We start from the raw sequence: 14,964 nt of genomic DNA, 5'->3' as shown, positions 1-14,964 counted from the left end.
CCCGTTCTGTCTGGACATCTAGCTACCAAGCAGAACACAAGATGGAGTGAAAGAGACTGGCAAAGAGAAGTGAAAGGTACATTGGAGTACAGCTGTCTCTTTCTCTCTAACATACACAAGCACACTGTCAACACATAAATCTGCTGTTTGGAGCTCCTCTGGAAGGACACTAGCATTTGGGTTTTTTCAGAGAATATACAGGAGTTCAGACCAACATCATGCAGAAACACAAAAAAAACTGCTCCACACCCTTATGAAATTGCAGGTTTTTGAAATGTAAAGACAAATAACAACAATGTAAATGTCAGACTTTTTCCATCTGTAATGTGATCTTCCAACAAACAAAAATCCAGAGAAAAAGAAACAGTTAATTATTAATAGTTAATTTTCTCTGGATTTTTGTTTGTTGGAAGGTCACATTAAAGATGTGCAATTTTATAAGGGTGTGTAGACTTTTTATATCCACTGTATGTATTAAACACCTAACAGCATCAGGTATGACCAGATTCACATTCAGTATGCTCAAGATATACATATAGGTGTTAATTTGCCTTTCGTTTTGATGAAGATCCTTTGTAAATGCACCCTTTCTGGGAAGGTTGAAGCATGAAGATTTATGACATTTATAACATGACGTTATTTCTGTCTTTACATTTCAAAAATCTGCAATTTCATAAGGGTAGAATTTTTATATCCACTGTAACACATAACTGTTGCACATTTACACATTAAAACATATTTTGGCTTTATTTTGATTGTACAGTAGGCTTGTCTCACAGTGGCAGCAGAATGGGTGCTCATTGGAGGGCAAACACTACTCCGATGATATCATCTGAGCAAGTCTCAGGCACCTGATGAATTGCAGTGTCTAAAGGCAGTGAGACAAGGAAACCTAAGTTTTTTTACTAGAATTGTATAAAGTAGAAAATTAGATACTGTTGGACTCTATATGCACATAGCTCGTATTTCAAACACAGGATTCAAGCATCTCACATGAATTTCATTACAACTGGTTGTTTTCTCCAAATAAAAGTGCAGTACAAAACTGCTCCGGAATTAATCAGATGCAAGATATGACATTTTGTGTGTTAAAGTTGAACTCTTTAGAAACAGGGTGTTCATCTGTTTCTCACATGCTTACACTTTGGAAGATACAACAACTGGAACAGAATTTACACCGCACAGCTGTAGTCAAATACTTTACTGTTCTTTGACTGAAGATATCAGCTAGATGAATTTGAGGTCCCAACTAGTTTTACATGGCCTTTCAGAAGCATGTTTGAACCTAGGTAAATATGGGACAAACAGCTGTTTACATGGTGTTCTCTAAATCACAAAGTTTGACTTTTGACAGCAATTTTTCTACTTGGTCATGTCAGGCATGCCTGCAATCTTATTCCCAGCAAAGATGCATACAAAACACAGAACACTTCGATACAAATACACACAACTTTATTATCAAGTGTTGACACTGTTTAATATATTATAATAACATAAAAAGATATGGGGGCAGAATGTGTGGCAACAATTATTTAATTTTACGAAGTTACTGTTTCAAAGTTATGGTAATATTTGTACACATATAGATTCATATACATATTTATTCATTTACAATGTTTCCCTGGAAGGAACTGATTTCTGCATCAGACAGCAAAGAACAAAACCATCAATACCATAATAACAATATCCATTTTCATATTAGTGTACTGCATATTAATGTCTGACAAAAGTCATTTGTGTATTGTGCAATGACCTTTCACCTTCAGCTGGGGGGAAGGGGGGGGGTGTATGATTGTAATCTTAAAGGGGTGCCTGGAAGCTGATATAGAATGGAGGAATAGGAATTTTTTGAATCCAACCACATGACATGACAGGACACTCTTTCTGTGGGATGCAAATGTGGAGTGTGTATAATTAGACAGGTGTATGGAGTGTTTGTAGTTGAATGTGTGGAGTGTGTGGTTATATGTGTTGAGTATGTACACAGTTAGAAAGGTGTATGAAATTTGTTTGTAGTTCGCTATGTGGAATATATGTATGAGATGTGGTCCCTCACAAAGGATTGTGTTTGTGTGTGTGTGTGTGCTCACCATTGTGGTCAACATCAGGTATGCTATAAATCAATCAGTGCTATAAGTCAATCCCACTAATATCCCAATATGGGCCCTTCTGTGGTCATCGCTGTGGATTAGGGGCACAGAAGCAATGTAAGCGGTCCTTCTGTGGTCACCGCTGTGGACCAGGGGCACAGAGGCAACGGTCTGAGAAAGCTGAGAAAGCGGGACAGGAGTTTAGGATCAGGTCTCAATACATCTGAGCTGAGTCTCAAAGTGTAACATTCTTCAATTCTTTCCTTTCATTCTCTTTGGCACTGAGAGGGGGCAGGAAGAGGGAGAGCAGGGTGAGAGAGGTGGGGATAGGAGCAAGGCCTCCCTCTTTGTCTTTCACAGATTATTTAGAGAGCTTGCTGATGACGCGGATCAAGGCTCCATTTTCATCTTTCAGGCGCTGGTTATCTGCCCTCAGATCCCCGAGCACCTGTGGAGCAAATGAGCACATGGTCACAACTTCTCATTTTTAGTTTGCTGAATTACTCATTTATCATTTTGTAATATTGCTTTGGAAACACTTCTTTTTGTAGTTATAATGTAGTAAAGGTATGAGAACAAACCAGCAAACATGTAAGAGTTAAACGACCAACCCATAAAATGGCTTTTCTATGAATTAAATGGAAATATACAATGAGGTGAGAGGAAGGCATGTAGTGTTTGTTATACCTGACAAAAGGTTATGTTGACAAAGCAATCCTGATCTTAACCAAAAATGTCTGGGGAAAAAAAGAATGTTTTAAGAGGGGCAGAGGAAGAAGGACAGACACAGAGCAATGAAGAAGCAGTATAGCAGCAGTGTGGTGTATTGGTAAGGAGCAGCAGTGTTATGTAACAGTAAGGAAAGCAATATGGTGTAGTGGTAAGGAGCAACAGTGTGGTGTAGCGTAATAATGTAATTTCTGACCTTCAGCTCTTCTTCTAGCTCTGCCACACGCCGTTCTAGGATTCGGCGCTCCTGCAGAGAGAAGGAGAGATCATGTGGTACCTTAGCCAAGCGTAGCTACTTGGCAGCCAAAATAGCACAGACACACAGGTCTAGAGTGTGAGGAGAATGCAGCAGATGCACACAGGAGTATAGTGTAAGTGCCCTCACCTTCCTCTCTAGGTCCAGGAGGGCAGAGCAGTCACTGAAGCGCTCCTGTCTCTGTTTGGACACATGGATCAGTTTTATTCACCTTTACTGTCATAATCATTGTCATGTGTGGAATGAGCGTGTGGTGTTGAGTGAGTAAGCCAAGTGTGTATGGTGTGAGTGAAGGTGTTAAGTGTGTATACGTGTTGGGACCTGTGTGGCTTTATCCAGGTCCACACGGGTTTGCGAGACAGTTCGCTGGGTATCCTGCAGCTGAGATTGTAGCTTCCCATTTTCCTGGGACACCTCCTCAAATAGCTGGGAGAGACAGAGTACTCACTGTAAGCCATGCGTATGAGCAATAACAAGATTATTATCACACCACACACTTTTCACTTCCTCCCATAATGTAGAGTAATGTAAACAACACCACTGCCCCCACACACATGCACAAACACACACACACACCAAGCATACATACACATACACAGACACACACTCACACAAACCTTCTTGTAGTCATTTGTTTCAGAGCTGCGACTGAAGATGCGATCGTTACAAGACACATCACACCTAAAAAAAGACATCCCCAATCACTCTCCTGAAGAGATCCGAGACATAAATGCTAAGAAACAGCGAGAGTGGGGTGGGGGGTGTGGGGGCTGGGGTATAAGAGAGAGGATGAAAGAGACATACCTGCTGGTGTTCCTGACAGTCTGTGGACAAATAGGACACAGGTAGTAATCAGTGGGTGTTTTTATCAGTTCATTTCAGTTTGCTTTGTTGGCATAACAATTATGTTTGCAAATCATTACACTTAAATAAATAGCAAGCACTAATGATAATGAATGATAATGATCAACAACAAATCCAGACAAGTTACATTTCCAATTTTGAGTATAATCACAGTCGACATACCTACATATATATGCTGGCATGTATGTACAAAATATGCTTTTACATGCATTTACACCAAAAATATAGATAAATTAAATGATTAAACAGTAACATTAACATTAAGAAGCAGCAAAAAATGCTATCTTTAAATACTGGTTCATTTTTCACTCACTATTCCTTAGACAGTGGCAGGCAGTGTGCTGCCAGTATATAACACTCCCTCTCCTTCCCTAAGAGGAGAGTAAGTTTTTCATTGTCAGGGACCGTAGTGAATGTGGGGCAAATTTAGATAATATTTGTGTTTAAGGGAGGACTGGATTTTTGCAGCAAGGCACTGACAGACTGCATTCGGGGGTCCCCTCCACTGCCTGCCCCCTCCTCTTCCCTGCTGGGCTCGTTATCATCACTCTGAAAGAACCCAGAGTAGCAAAGATCATCAAATACATTAACACATCGTTGCACCATACCCAACACAACACGACCATTCTGAACACAACACAGCCATACTATGAGGCAGTATCACACATCACCATCCAGTAGGTTTTCCACACTTTTAATTTTAATTTTAAGCTTTTAGTCCTAAATCCACTTTTACAGTCACAAAAACACTTCAGTGTGGCCTAGGGTGTGCAACCAGTGTGGTATGTGGTACCATGACTTTCTTGAAGAACAGTTGTATGAAGCAACTGGTTCCTGGTATCAGAGAGGTTTTTGGCCTTACATTTCTCATGGCAAGTAGCAACAATTACCTCAGCTGCATCAGTTTGAAAACTTTGCAGTTGGCATGCTGGTATGTTCATATATATCAAACATCAGAGAGATTTTGCTACCCTGAAAGAAGTGCACTTTGGTACTCTATATCATTCTCACCTCCCCAGCCCCGGGTGCCCCTCCCCTTCTAGCCTGGACCCTTCGCCTCTCCCTGCTTGCCCTGTCCTCGCTGTCTCCAGTGCCACTGTCGTGGCCATCTGTGGAACAGCGCACAAGCTTAGCCAGTAGACAGAGAATGTGCAGCGGGAGGGAGAGTCACACTTTCCATTCAGTATTTTCACTAGCAGTAAAAGTCAGTTTTCTCATCAGGACATTAACCAGGCAGTGCCAAGTGACAACTGAAAACTGTCTGAAATGTACAGTGGAAAACAGATCAGGTAAGGAGTTATTATGATGAGTACGTTTATACCTGCTCCTAAAAGCACTTTGGAAAGTACAGTATTGTGAGCTGTCTCTGGCTGTAAAATACATAGCAGTGAACTGTTCCTGACTATTGAGAGGAATAGGTATAAAGTCTAAAGCAAGATGAAAAGAGATTGGACTCGGCACCTCTCCCCTCTGCAGTGGGATGGCGTGGGCCCCCTGGGGGACTGGTTAGGCCCAGCAGGTCTGATTTCTGCAGGTTGGCAATCCGGAATCTCCACGTCACCTCCTAAAAGCACGCTATCATCAGTTTCATCATGCATCACTTACCACCGTTATGACATTGTCACTTACTACTTACCATCAGCATCATTAACCATGATGTCATCACTGTTGTGACATCACTATGGCACAACAGTGCTGCTATGACATCACCATGACTGAAACAGCCTCACTAATAAGTTACACTTTAGTAACAATACTCTGTACCTCTCTTGACTCAGCCCTCTTCAGAAACAAATTACTAGTGAAGAACATGTTTTCCTAACATTTTTAAATGTTGCCAATGACAACAAATAGAATATCATGTTAATAACCACTGTACTGTCATACCATGCATCATCAGTTACAGCCACACCAATATTGTTGATGTTACACCATCATAACTAGTAATGAAAAAAATTTACAAAACATCAGTGCCATCTGACATGTGCTGCACCATCATCAGCATAACAGTTACCTCTACCACCCCTTCCAACATTTTAATACATGGACTCTAAACAATGCTGAACAGATAAGAACCCTATCCTCTGGGAAATGTTGTCATTATCGTAAAATGACTACATGGGACACTACAGGGAGTCTTTAGTTTGATGTGAGTAAAACATCTGAATTAGTCAGCAGGATTTAAAATATATTTCCAATGTCACCCCAATTCATATGATTAAAATTTACACCAAAGCTCCAAAACAATGTATGTATACACAAAGTATGTGGAAAGCTTCTTTACTAGTGAAGCATTATCCTCTACAGGGATGCTCACAGATGCTCATTCAAATAAGTGTGACTCATGCCAATTAAAACCCTCAGACCTGTACAGAATGCTGATTTCCCGTCTCAGCTTCTGCTCCTTTCCTCACCCCTTCTTCTCCCTTCTTCAACTTCCCATCCCTTTCCTCTTCCTCCTTTTTCTTCTCTCTCTCCTTCTGCTCTGTCTTCATCGACTTCTCTGCCTCCTGCAAGTCCGTCAGTGTCACACCCTGAAAATGACACAGAAGAACACATGTCTCCTGGGCACTATGCTTCATTCACTGACAGGCAGACACACTGCTTCATTTACTGACACAGACAGACACTCCGCTCCATTCACGGACAGACAGATAGACTGACCTGGGTAGACCTGCGCGATTGCCGGGCATGACGGGATCGTGCTTTCCTCTGTGCTTCAGCTTCCTCGTCCCGTACTGGGGTTAAGTAAGACCTGGATGGAACAACAGTCACATTAAACTACAGCTGCTTTCTCCAAATCTCGTTTAGATAGCTGAGTGTAAAGACTTAAAGGAGAAGGCACATGTTGTCTCACTTGCGCCGATTCTTTGTCTCCAACGTGCAAGTTGTCATGGTAAGTGAATTTGAGGTGGCTGTGGATTTCAGGTCCTTCTTCTCCTTTTGTTCCTGAAAAGGTCTAAGGAGAGAGAGAACTGGACACCTGTGACACTTCCAAACTGATAATGACACTGAATGATACACCCAGGTTTCTGATTATTACTGACTTTAACTTGATAAACTATTTTGACTCAATCCCAACACTTCCACTTATATACTCATACTCTAATACACTGTTGACTGATATATCATTGACAGTCTGGTGGTCCCATCATTGTTGCTCTGATAAACACACTGGTAAATTGCGACTATGGGACCAGTGGGACTGACCTCTGGGCTGTGAGGCTGTTGAGGCGACAGACACCAGAGGAGGTTCCTTTGGTTACAGAGGTCACCGAAGGATCATTTAGTTTTCGTCCAAAAGAGGAGCTGAGAATCATACACAGCTATTGGTATATTATACACTGCATAACAGTATTCATTTCCTCACTGAAAACGATGAAGGAAGCTATTCGTCAACAACCTATGTAGAAGATCTAACAGTAAATAAACAACACCTTTAACAAATGACAAGTATAACTAAACGTCTTTTCATTTTCACAAACGAAAACCAGTGACCAGATGTGATTGGACATAAACTGTATATGTTTGATAAGCTTCTAAATTAGAATACAAATTGATATCATGAATTCATTGAACAGTCAATCCAATCAATCCACAAATTAGATCTATTCAAGTATCATATCTATTCAAGCAATATTCATATTCATCTATTCATATTAGATCTATTCAAGGAATACTGCCTAACATATTGCTGTGTGTTCAATGAAAGGTTAAGGTTTATAATGATGTAATGAAAGAAACAAATAAGATAAATTGTGACTTAAAAAGATGTGACTAAAACTAGGCTAAAGTTCTCATCCACTAAAACTAAACTAAGGAGGGAGAAATTACTAAAATGTGACTAAGACTAATATGTATTTCCAGTCAAAAGACCAAGACTAAAACTAAATCTAAAAATGCAAAATTGGCACTGGTCTTTTCCCTTTTCCACTGACTGGCTTCAACAAACAATCACACAATGTATTTGTGGCACAGTGGAATTAGTGAGAGACCTATGAGACAGTATGTGCTTGTCAGCAAAAAGTGCTGGTTACTGGATGCATCATTGACCTATAGCTCAATAGTACACTATGCTACAGACTGGTTCATGCCCTTTAAAGGTTTAACACACAAGCGCACACACACACACACACACGCACATGCACACACACACCATTACATAACACACACACACTTTACACACCACTGTACAATACCACACACACGCACACACAAACAAAACCATCAGCATATTAAAAACTGCACAACACAACAACCCATTCCACACACGTGTACATGCATGCAAATGTATACAAACACACACACACACCCACACGGAGATACAGAAATACACACACACACACGTAGATATACACACACTGACAAATATGTAGATGCAGAACCACACACCCATACACACACATGCAGTTGCAGAAATACACACATATCACTGTACAATACCACACAAATTGGCATACTCACACACGCATACAAACAAAATCAGCATATTAAGAACCGCATCACAACACAGTATTGCAATATGCAATACTACACATACATGTGTAAATGCATGCAAATATATACACACAAATGCACCTGCGCGCACACACACGCATGCAAACAAAGCACCAAACTGATAGCATTGATAGCATTATGAGAAATGCAAATGCAGCTGACTGACCTGCAGATCATGCTGTAGGCTGGGCTTGTCAGATCACTCTCTGCTTGGCTGGTGAGTCGGCGCGTGTAGGAGGAGCTACGGGTTAGCCCACTAAGAGAAAACAAAGTGGAAGAATAAAAACAAAGAAACATACTTACAATTGGCCCTGAATTAATTACACACATGTATGCACATACACATATACTCACGCACATGTACAAATGCAAACAGGCTCACATGTGTACATGTACATGTACACACAAGCGCATATGTGCACACACACACTTGCAAGCAATAACACCATACATTTATTTTCTGTTTGTAGTGGAGCATTGACTCAGCCTGGGAGAAGCAGAGAGATCTGCATGCCTACCTGTTGGAGTTGTCTGGATTGCTGTCTGCGATACTGAACAGTCTCCGAGTAGGAGTAGGAGGAACTCTGGCCAGTCGTGGCTCCTGAAACATAGGTGATTACATCTGTGCACATGCTGACTCTGAAAGCATGACTTTCCTCTCAAATTCTACATACATGCATGTCCATAAATGACAGTGTTTGCCAATGACTGTTAGTGTTAATGGAATGAACAGCTGTGACTGTATCTCAGTTTCTGTAAGGGCCTGCATCCATTCTGATATCTATATATCGACATAAGGTCAGTGTACCTTACTGTCAGACTCCAGGCTGAGCCTGGGACTGGAGGCAGAACGTATCATGCCTTGTGAGTCAGGCCCCTTTGCAGATTCTTTAGGGCTCTCCAAGGCCCCTGTGCCACTGAGGGCCACATAACTGCCAGCCTTACGCAGTGTGGTCCTCCAGGAACCCGGGACCTCTGGGCCTGGGGCCTTCCCCACTTCCACCTGGGAGACAGGGAGGAAGAGAGAGATGGAGAAACAGAGAAGGAAGTAGAGGGCAAGAGAGATATTTTTTGTACACTGGCATTTTTCTGACACAGCACTGGTTTGAAATGCTCTTTTGAAAAATACACGTAGAGAGTGGGAGAGAACAAAGAGAGAGCAGGAAAATATGGAACAGAGAGAAGCTAAAAGAAGCAGTCATGCAAGGCAAGAATGATTAGCGAGAAAAGCTTTGATGTGTTGAAGTTATCTTGTGTCTGCACTACTTTGTTTTTTTTCTGGTGTCACATGTGTTTTGTTTCTTTCCCGAAGCTGAAGTTTGAATGACTATAAAACATATAAAACAGAGGCCATAGGTGTGGACTGATTTCTCACTGTTATTCTGATCTGCACCTGCTCCACAAGCCTCTCTACTAGCTGTGGAGGCAATTGCCCCAGTAGAGATAGCTGCTAACAGAGGCAGTCAGTATGGACCACATCACACCCCTCCATTCCTTCAAAAGCGTCAGCTAGAGGTATAATCCTGCCCTACTCATTTTCTGACCTGACACCACTGTCATGATTGGTGTCTGGCAAAGAAGACTTTAATTTTCATCTGCAATTGTTGAGATTTCTATCAACTACTTTTGTAACTAAGATATGGAAATAGAAAGACAGAAAGTTTCTTCATTTTCCCCAAACAATGAGCAACAAGTAAAAAGTGAAGGAGATCACCAATGCTCCTGTGATTGACACTGGCCAGAACACAGATTGTGTATATGAACCCCCAACCATCAATTTCTCCCACTCACAACTGCTTCCTTCAAGCTCTGATGAGAAAAACACATCATTCACACACCACTGAGATGCTCAAAGTGCCACCGGGTACTTAGCTCATTGGGAGATAATCACCACCGGACTCACACACTTAGATGGCTGTCCGGAGAGTTACAAGACCTAGAATCCTTCATGAAATTCCTTATCTGAGAGCTGGACTTAACTGCGACTGTCAAAGAGATCCGGTCGTCTTTGCATCTGTAAGAGCTGTCTTTACTGACAGCCACCAACCTCATGTTTGGTCACACTCATGTGAAAGGAAAAGTGCTGCTTACAGGCAGCTAGGTCCTTTGGCATCCTTGCCAGGCAGAAGACACAGGAATGACGAAGAGAGATGGTCATCTTCGCATTCACTGAGAGTTGTCTTTACTGACAGCCTCCAACTTCACGTTTGGTCTCCAAGGATCCATTGTTTGTTAAGGAACTTGTGTGTGTTGGAAAGAGATTATAGTCATCTAGAGTTGGAGATGAGTTCAGGATGTGGGGTGCATCTGTGGTCAAGAAGTCTTCCCCTCCCAGAGCTAGCTGAGTTAAAAAACTTTGGTGCATCAGCCCTCCAGAGCAAGGAGGGGTCCTCTAGCAGAGCTGTTAGAGGTGCAAGGCCATTAGAGAGCAGCCAAGAGGGAAAAGAAGGACACTGTTCTTGCTGCACTTATATAGTGCCACTTCAAACGGTTATACTGAATATGGGCATACAGTTCAGTCACTGGTAGAAAATTTGCACCTCCAATTGCCAAGCGATCTGATTGGACAATGGAAGCCCATGTAGACACTGGGTGACAAAGACCTGAGAATCTCCAGTAACCTCTGGGTGACCACTGTTGGAGCTCTCCTTTGAAGTACCAGACACCTCAGAGACATTATGTACCACACATGCATGGCTGTGCCAGGATGTTTATGCTTATCTTAAATCAAGAGCAATGCAAGGAAGTCCTTTTACAATTTGTATAATGTTGTTTTATGACCTGAAGTGTGAAGAATCATGCAGAGCACAATCTTCCCCTTTACCAGATGGCCAGGGCCATATACCATATTTTAAGCATCGTAATAAACTTGGCATTGGATGCAAATATGTCCCCATATCCCCTACAGCTTCCACCCGAGACCCAGACAACACCTGGCAAATAACAGGGAACAACCTCTCCAATGCCTTGCCTCACTGCATCACACTCTTGAAAGAACACCAGAAATGAGAAGTCATTTTAACAGCTTCATGCAGAAATTGCTTCATAACAACCATGCTGATTTAGCACCCCCCTTAGAGAAAGATGAGGAGGGTTGATACCTGCCAACATTACCAAAGCCAGGGAAGTACCCAGTGGTGTTTGATTCAAGCACTTGACACAACAGTATCTCTCTGAGTGATGTCCTTCACTTGACTTGATCTTAACAACAGTCTTATAGGGGTGCCCATCTGCTTCTGCAAAGAACCTGTTGCGATAAAAGCTGACATTGAACATATTCTACTATTTCCTCCTTAGTGAAAAAGATAGCAGTTCCTAACTTTCTTATGGCATCAAGACATCTGAATAGAGACCGTAGGACAACAGTTAATGTTTTTGGGAACAGACAGACAGCAAAGGAAGAGGAGGGAAAATATTGTTCAGATACCCAAAAACTTGAGGAAAGAGACTTCTGTGTAGGTGATGGCTTGAAGTCAGTGCCCACAGAAGAAAAGGCTATCAGCCTGCTCCAGAGAACAGGCTTGAACAGTGTGAAGGTAAAAAAAAAGCCTTTCCGCCAGAGGACCTCGCCAAGGATTTGAAAGATACAGACCTGAGAATTGACTCGCCACCAACAAAACACTGTCTTGGCTTAAGCTGGGCAGTTGACACCAACATCTTCACTTCAAAGCTCACTCCACAGCTTGAACAGAACATTCCAAGACTGGAACTGTGCTGCTGTCCATACCATAGAGATAACAGCACTAGAAACTACAAAGATATCAAACCAGATACAATCCACCTCTTCATGGACAGTAAATTAGTTTTAGGCTACATACACAATCAAACTGGAAGATTCTATGTCTGTCAGCAATCTTGTACAATGCATCAGGTCCAGGATATCAGGTTAACCAGAACAATGAGACTACAGTGGAAACAGCTTATAGTGATCACGTCTGTCTGGGTGAAATTGATCACCATAAGCGGATTATCATTATAATCGATTTTTTTCTTTTCTTTATTTTGCATGCAGATTACCATCTAATTGACATTTGTATATTTATTACATGAATATAAAGTAATGAAATGGACAGCGTCGCTACTTACTGAATTTTATTCACTCTTTCAAAATACAGCACAGCTGTTTCAAAGGCTTTTCAAATTAGAGTACTGTAAAAATTTAATTACTGAACTGTGTATAATTCAAATACACTGTAATACAGTACAGTTCTGTATATAAAATATAGCTTAATGTAGGTCAAATTATAATTAGGCTATAGCCTAAAACATAAAAGTATTGTGCGGTTTACAAAATAGTAAGTAACGTCAGTAGTGCAAATACAGGCGAAAACACGGCTTGGCCGGGGTTTCAGTGCATTTCTCAATTTTTAACAGAGCTGAAAATAAACTGTAGGCTATCAGTGACTAAGTGGTAGCGTGGTAGTGAAATCATACTAATACTCATTCGTAAAATATTCATCCACTGGACGAGGGCGGCTTCAACTAAAGGTGCTTTCCCCATGCACATTCGTTTTTTTGCCTCCATCATTAGCAGCCAGGACTGTTTCTCATTGTTTGAGTAGACTATACAAAGTAGCCTGAGGAACACCAAATTTCACTGCTGCATCTTGTTGACTCGTTTTTGGCAGTTTGTCATAAGCTTCAATGAGTCTACATTTGTCATTGAGAGAAAATGAATTTCTTTTCCCCGTCATGATTTCTGTGCACACAGCATTAGCCTCAGGTAGCTAGCCAGAAGCAGAAGGGTTACCGTGATGTAAAGTAGGTCTATCAAAGTAAAGTAAAAGAAAAAAAAAATTTTTTCCATATGTTGTCATGTATAAAAAGACTCAAATGAACACTGTAAGCGGACCTACCTGATTACTATAAAGCGAATTATTTACACAGTATTTGTATAGAATGAATCTTTCCCAAGCATTTTGATCCATATAAGCGTTTGCATCACTATAACTGTGGAGTTTTCTTTCATATGCACATAAGTGGTTAATAATTTCTGTGAAGTGTGTGTATGTGTTATAGCGCCCCTAGCGGCGATGTTCCCGGGGGGTTTATAGCTACTGTATAACTCTGTTTGTTGCTCACTCGCGTTTGACCGGCGAAGCTGAGCTGTTGACTACCTAACAGGCTACAACTATAGCTACAGCTAACAAACTACAGCTAACAAACTACAACTATTACTACTGCTAACTACTATCTTTTCTAACTTCTGTAACCCTGCTCATGTGTGGATTGTAGAATAAACGTGAAAAAGGACAGAAGATGTGTGGTGCTTGTGAACGCTGTTGAGTGGTCGCTGTCTTCGTCGGTCGAACGACCCCGTGCGGTGGGAGTTGAGGCGGGTTAAAGCGAGTAACCCGCTAAAACCGTACAATAACCGTGATCACTATAAGCGGTTTCCACTGTATATACCTACTAACCTCAAACCAGCAGATCATGCTGTTAGGTCAAGTTCTCGCTGGTCATCTCATGGACACAATTACTGGACCAGCCTTTATGTCTCGTCCAGAACTGGTTCCAACAAAGGAGACATTGTTTGACCTTCTAGGTCCAAACAATGGCACAGACATCTGCCCTAATGTTAAAACATTCTTCAACAACCAGCTTTGTCCACAGCACTTCTATGATTCTCCAGCTTAAGATCAGTCACCCATGCCATCACCTACATCACTAGTCTACATAGCTTAACCCTTTGAGATGGACAAAGAGAGTAGCCATACAGGCTGGCACCATTGTAGTGTTCCATGTAGAGTCTGAGTGTATTCAAGCTAAGGACGTTAGCTTGAATATCTTCCACCATGTGCAACAAGAAGCCTATGCTGGAGAGTTGCATGTCCATAGGTATAGACATCTCAAAAGCCAGTGCATTGAGAAAGCTGAATCCTATCACTGACAAATGACATTATGTCATTTAGCAGAGCTCTTACCCAGAGCGACTTACACAGGTTATATATATATATATTTTTTAACAATGTTATCCATTCATACAGCTGGATATTTACTAAGGCAAGGGTTAAGTACCTTGCCCAAGGGTACAACAGCAGTGGCCCAGCAGGCAATTAAACCAGCAACCTTTGGTCATGAGTCCTGCTTCAGTGTATTATCTTGTCTGTTTCTGTCAACATCCATTCGTTGTGTTTTGTGATTGGCTAAGCATTGTCTGCAAGTTTGCCCATTATTTTAATATTATTTGTAACATTATCTTCTTTAATATTGTATTTTAGTTCAACTACCTCAGAAACAGTGATTGTCTATATCAACAAGTGTGCTAAATTAGTCACCGTAATATAAATTTGTAATGAATCAATAGTGTAATGTTGTACGAGTTGGACTAACATTAAAAACTTAATATTGTGTTTGTTATTGTTACGGAAGAATTCTTAACAGCAATTTGTTTTATACCACGCATCTGTGTAACTGTGTGTTGAAGAGTTCAGTTTATATTTCAGTTTAAAACCTGTTGAACAATTTGACATATACTGAGCCAGAAATAATGGTAAACTGGTGTTAAGGAGGTGTCTGTCTGCCAGA

At 41.2% G+C, this 14,964-nt stretch overlaps 1 protein-coding gene across 2 annotated transcripts in view; it reads right to left on the bottom strand.

The window, feature by feature from the left end:
* Window positions 1-1,510: 1,510 nt before the first annotated feature.
* Window positions 1,511-14,964, bottom strand: part of zmp:0000001167 (protein phosphatase 1 regulatory subunit 12A) — a 47,111-nt gene continuing 33,657 nt past the window's right edge. For both annotated transcript variants that reach the window (XM_036534724.1, XM_036534725.1), the window contains exons 10-25: window positions 9,245-9,439; window positions 8,955-9,037; window positions 8,603-8,692; window positions 7,150-7,248; window positions 6,797-6,898; window positions 6,604-6,694; window positions 6,354-6,473; window positions 5,401-5,503; window positions 4,951-5,048; window positions 4,420-4,488; window positions 3,880-3,899; window positions 3,693-3,756; window positions 3,397-3,501; window positions 3,205-3,255; window positions 3,016-3,066; window positions 1,511-2,538 (exon numbers count right to left, since the gene is read on the bottom strand). In XM_036534724.1, the coding sequence (XP_036390617.1) occupies window positions 2,452-2,538; window positions 3,016-3,066; window positions 3,205-3,255; window positions 3,397-3,501; window positions 3,693-3,756; window positions 3,880-3,899; window positions 4,420-4,488; window positions 4,951-5,048; window positions 5,401-5,503; window positions 6,354-6,473; window positions 6,604-6,694; window positions 6,797-6,898; window positions 7,150-7,248; window positions 8,603-8,692; window positions 8,955-9,037; window positions 9,245-9,439 (1,428 nt within the window). In that variant the 3' untranslated portion in view covers window positions 1,511-2,451. The remainder of the gene's footprint in view (window positions 2,539-3,015; window positions 3,067-3,204; window positions 3,256-3,396; window positions 3,502-3,692; window positions 3,757-3,879; window positions 3,900-4,419; window positions 4,489-4,950; window positions 5,049-5,400; window positions 5,504-6,353; window positions 6,474-6,603; window positions 6,695-6,796; window positions 6,899-7,149; window positions 7,249-8,602; window positions 8,693-8,954; window positions 9,038-9,244; window positions 9,440-14,964) is intronic.

Source organism: Megalops cyprinoides, chromosome 8, assembly GCF_013368585.1.
Source record: "Megalops cyprinoides isolate fMegCyp1 chromosome 8, fMegCyp1.pri, whole genome shotgun sequence".
Classification (NCBI taxonomy): Eukaryota; Metazoa; Chordata; class Actinopteri; order Elopiformes; family Megalopidae; genus Megalops; species Megalops cyprinoides.
This window is presented reverse-complemented; position numbering and strand designations above follow the sequence as displayed.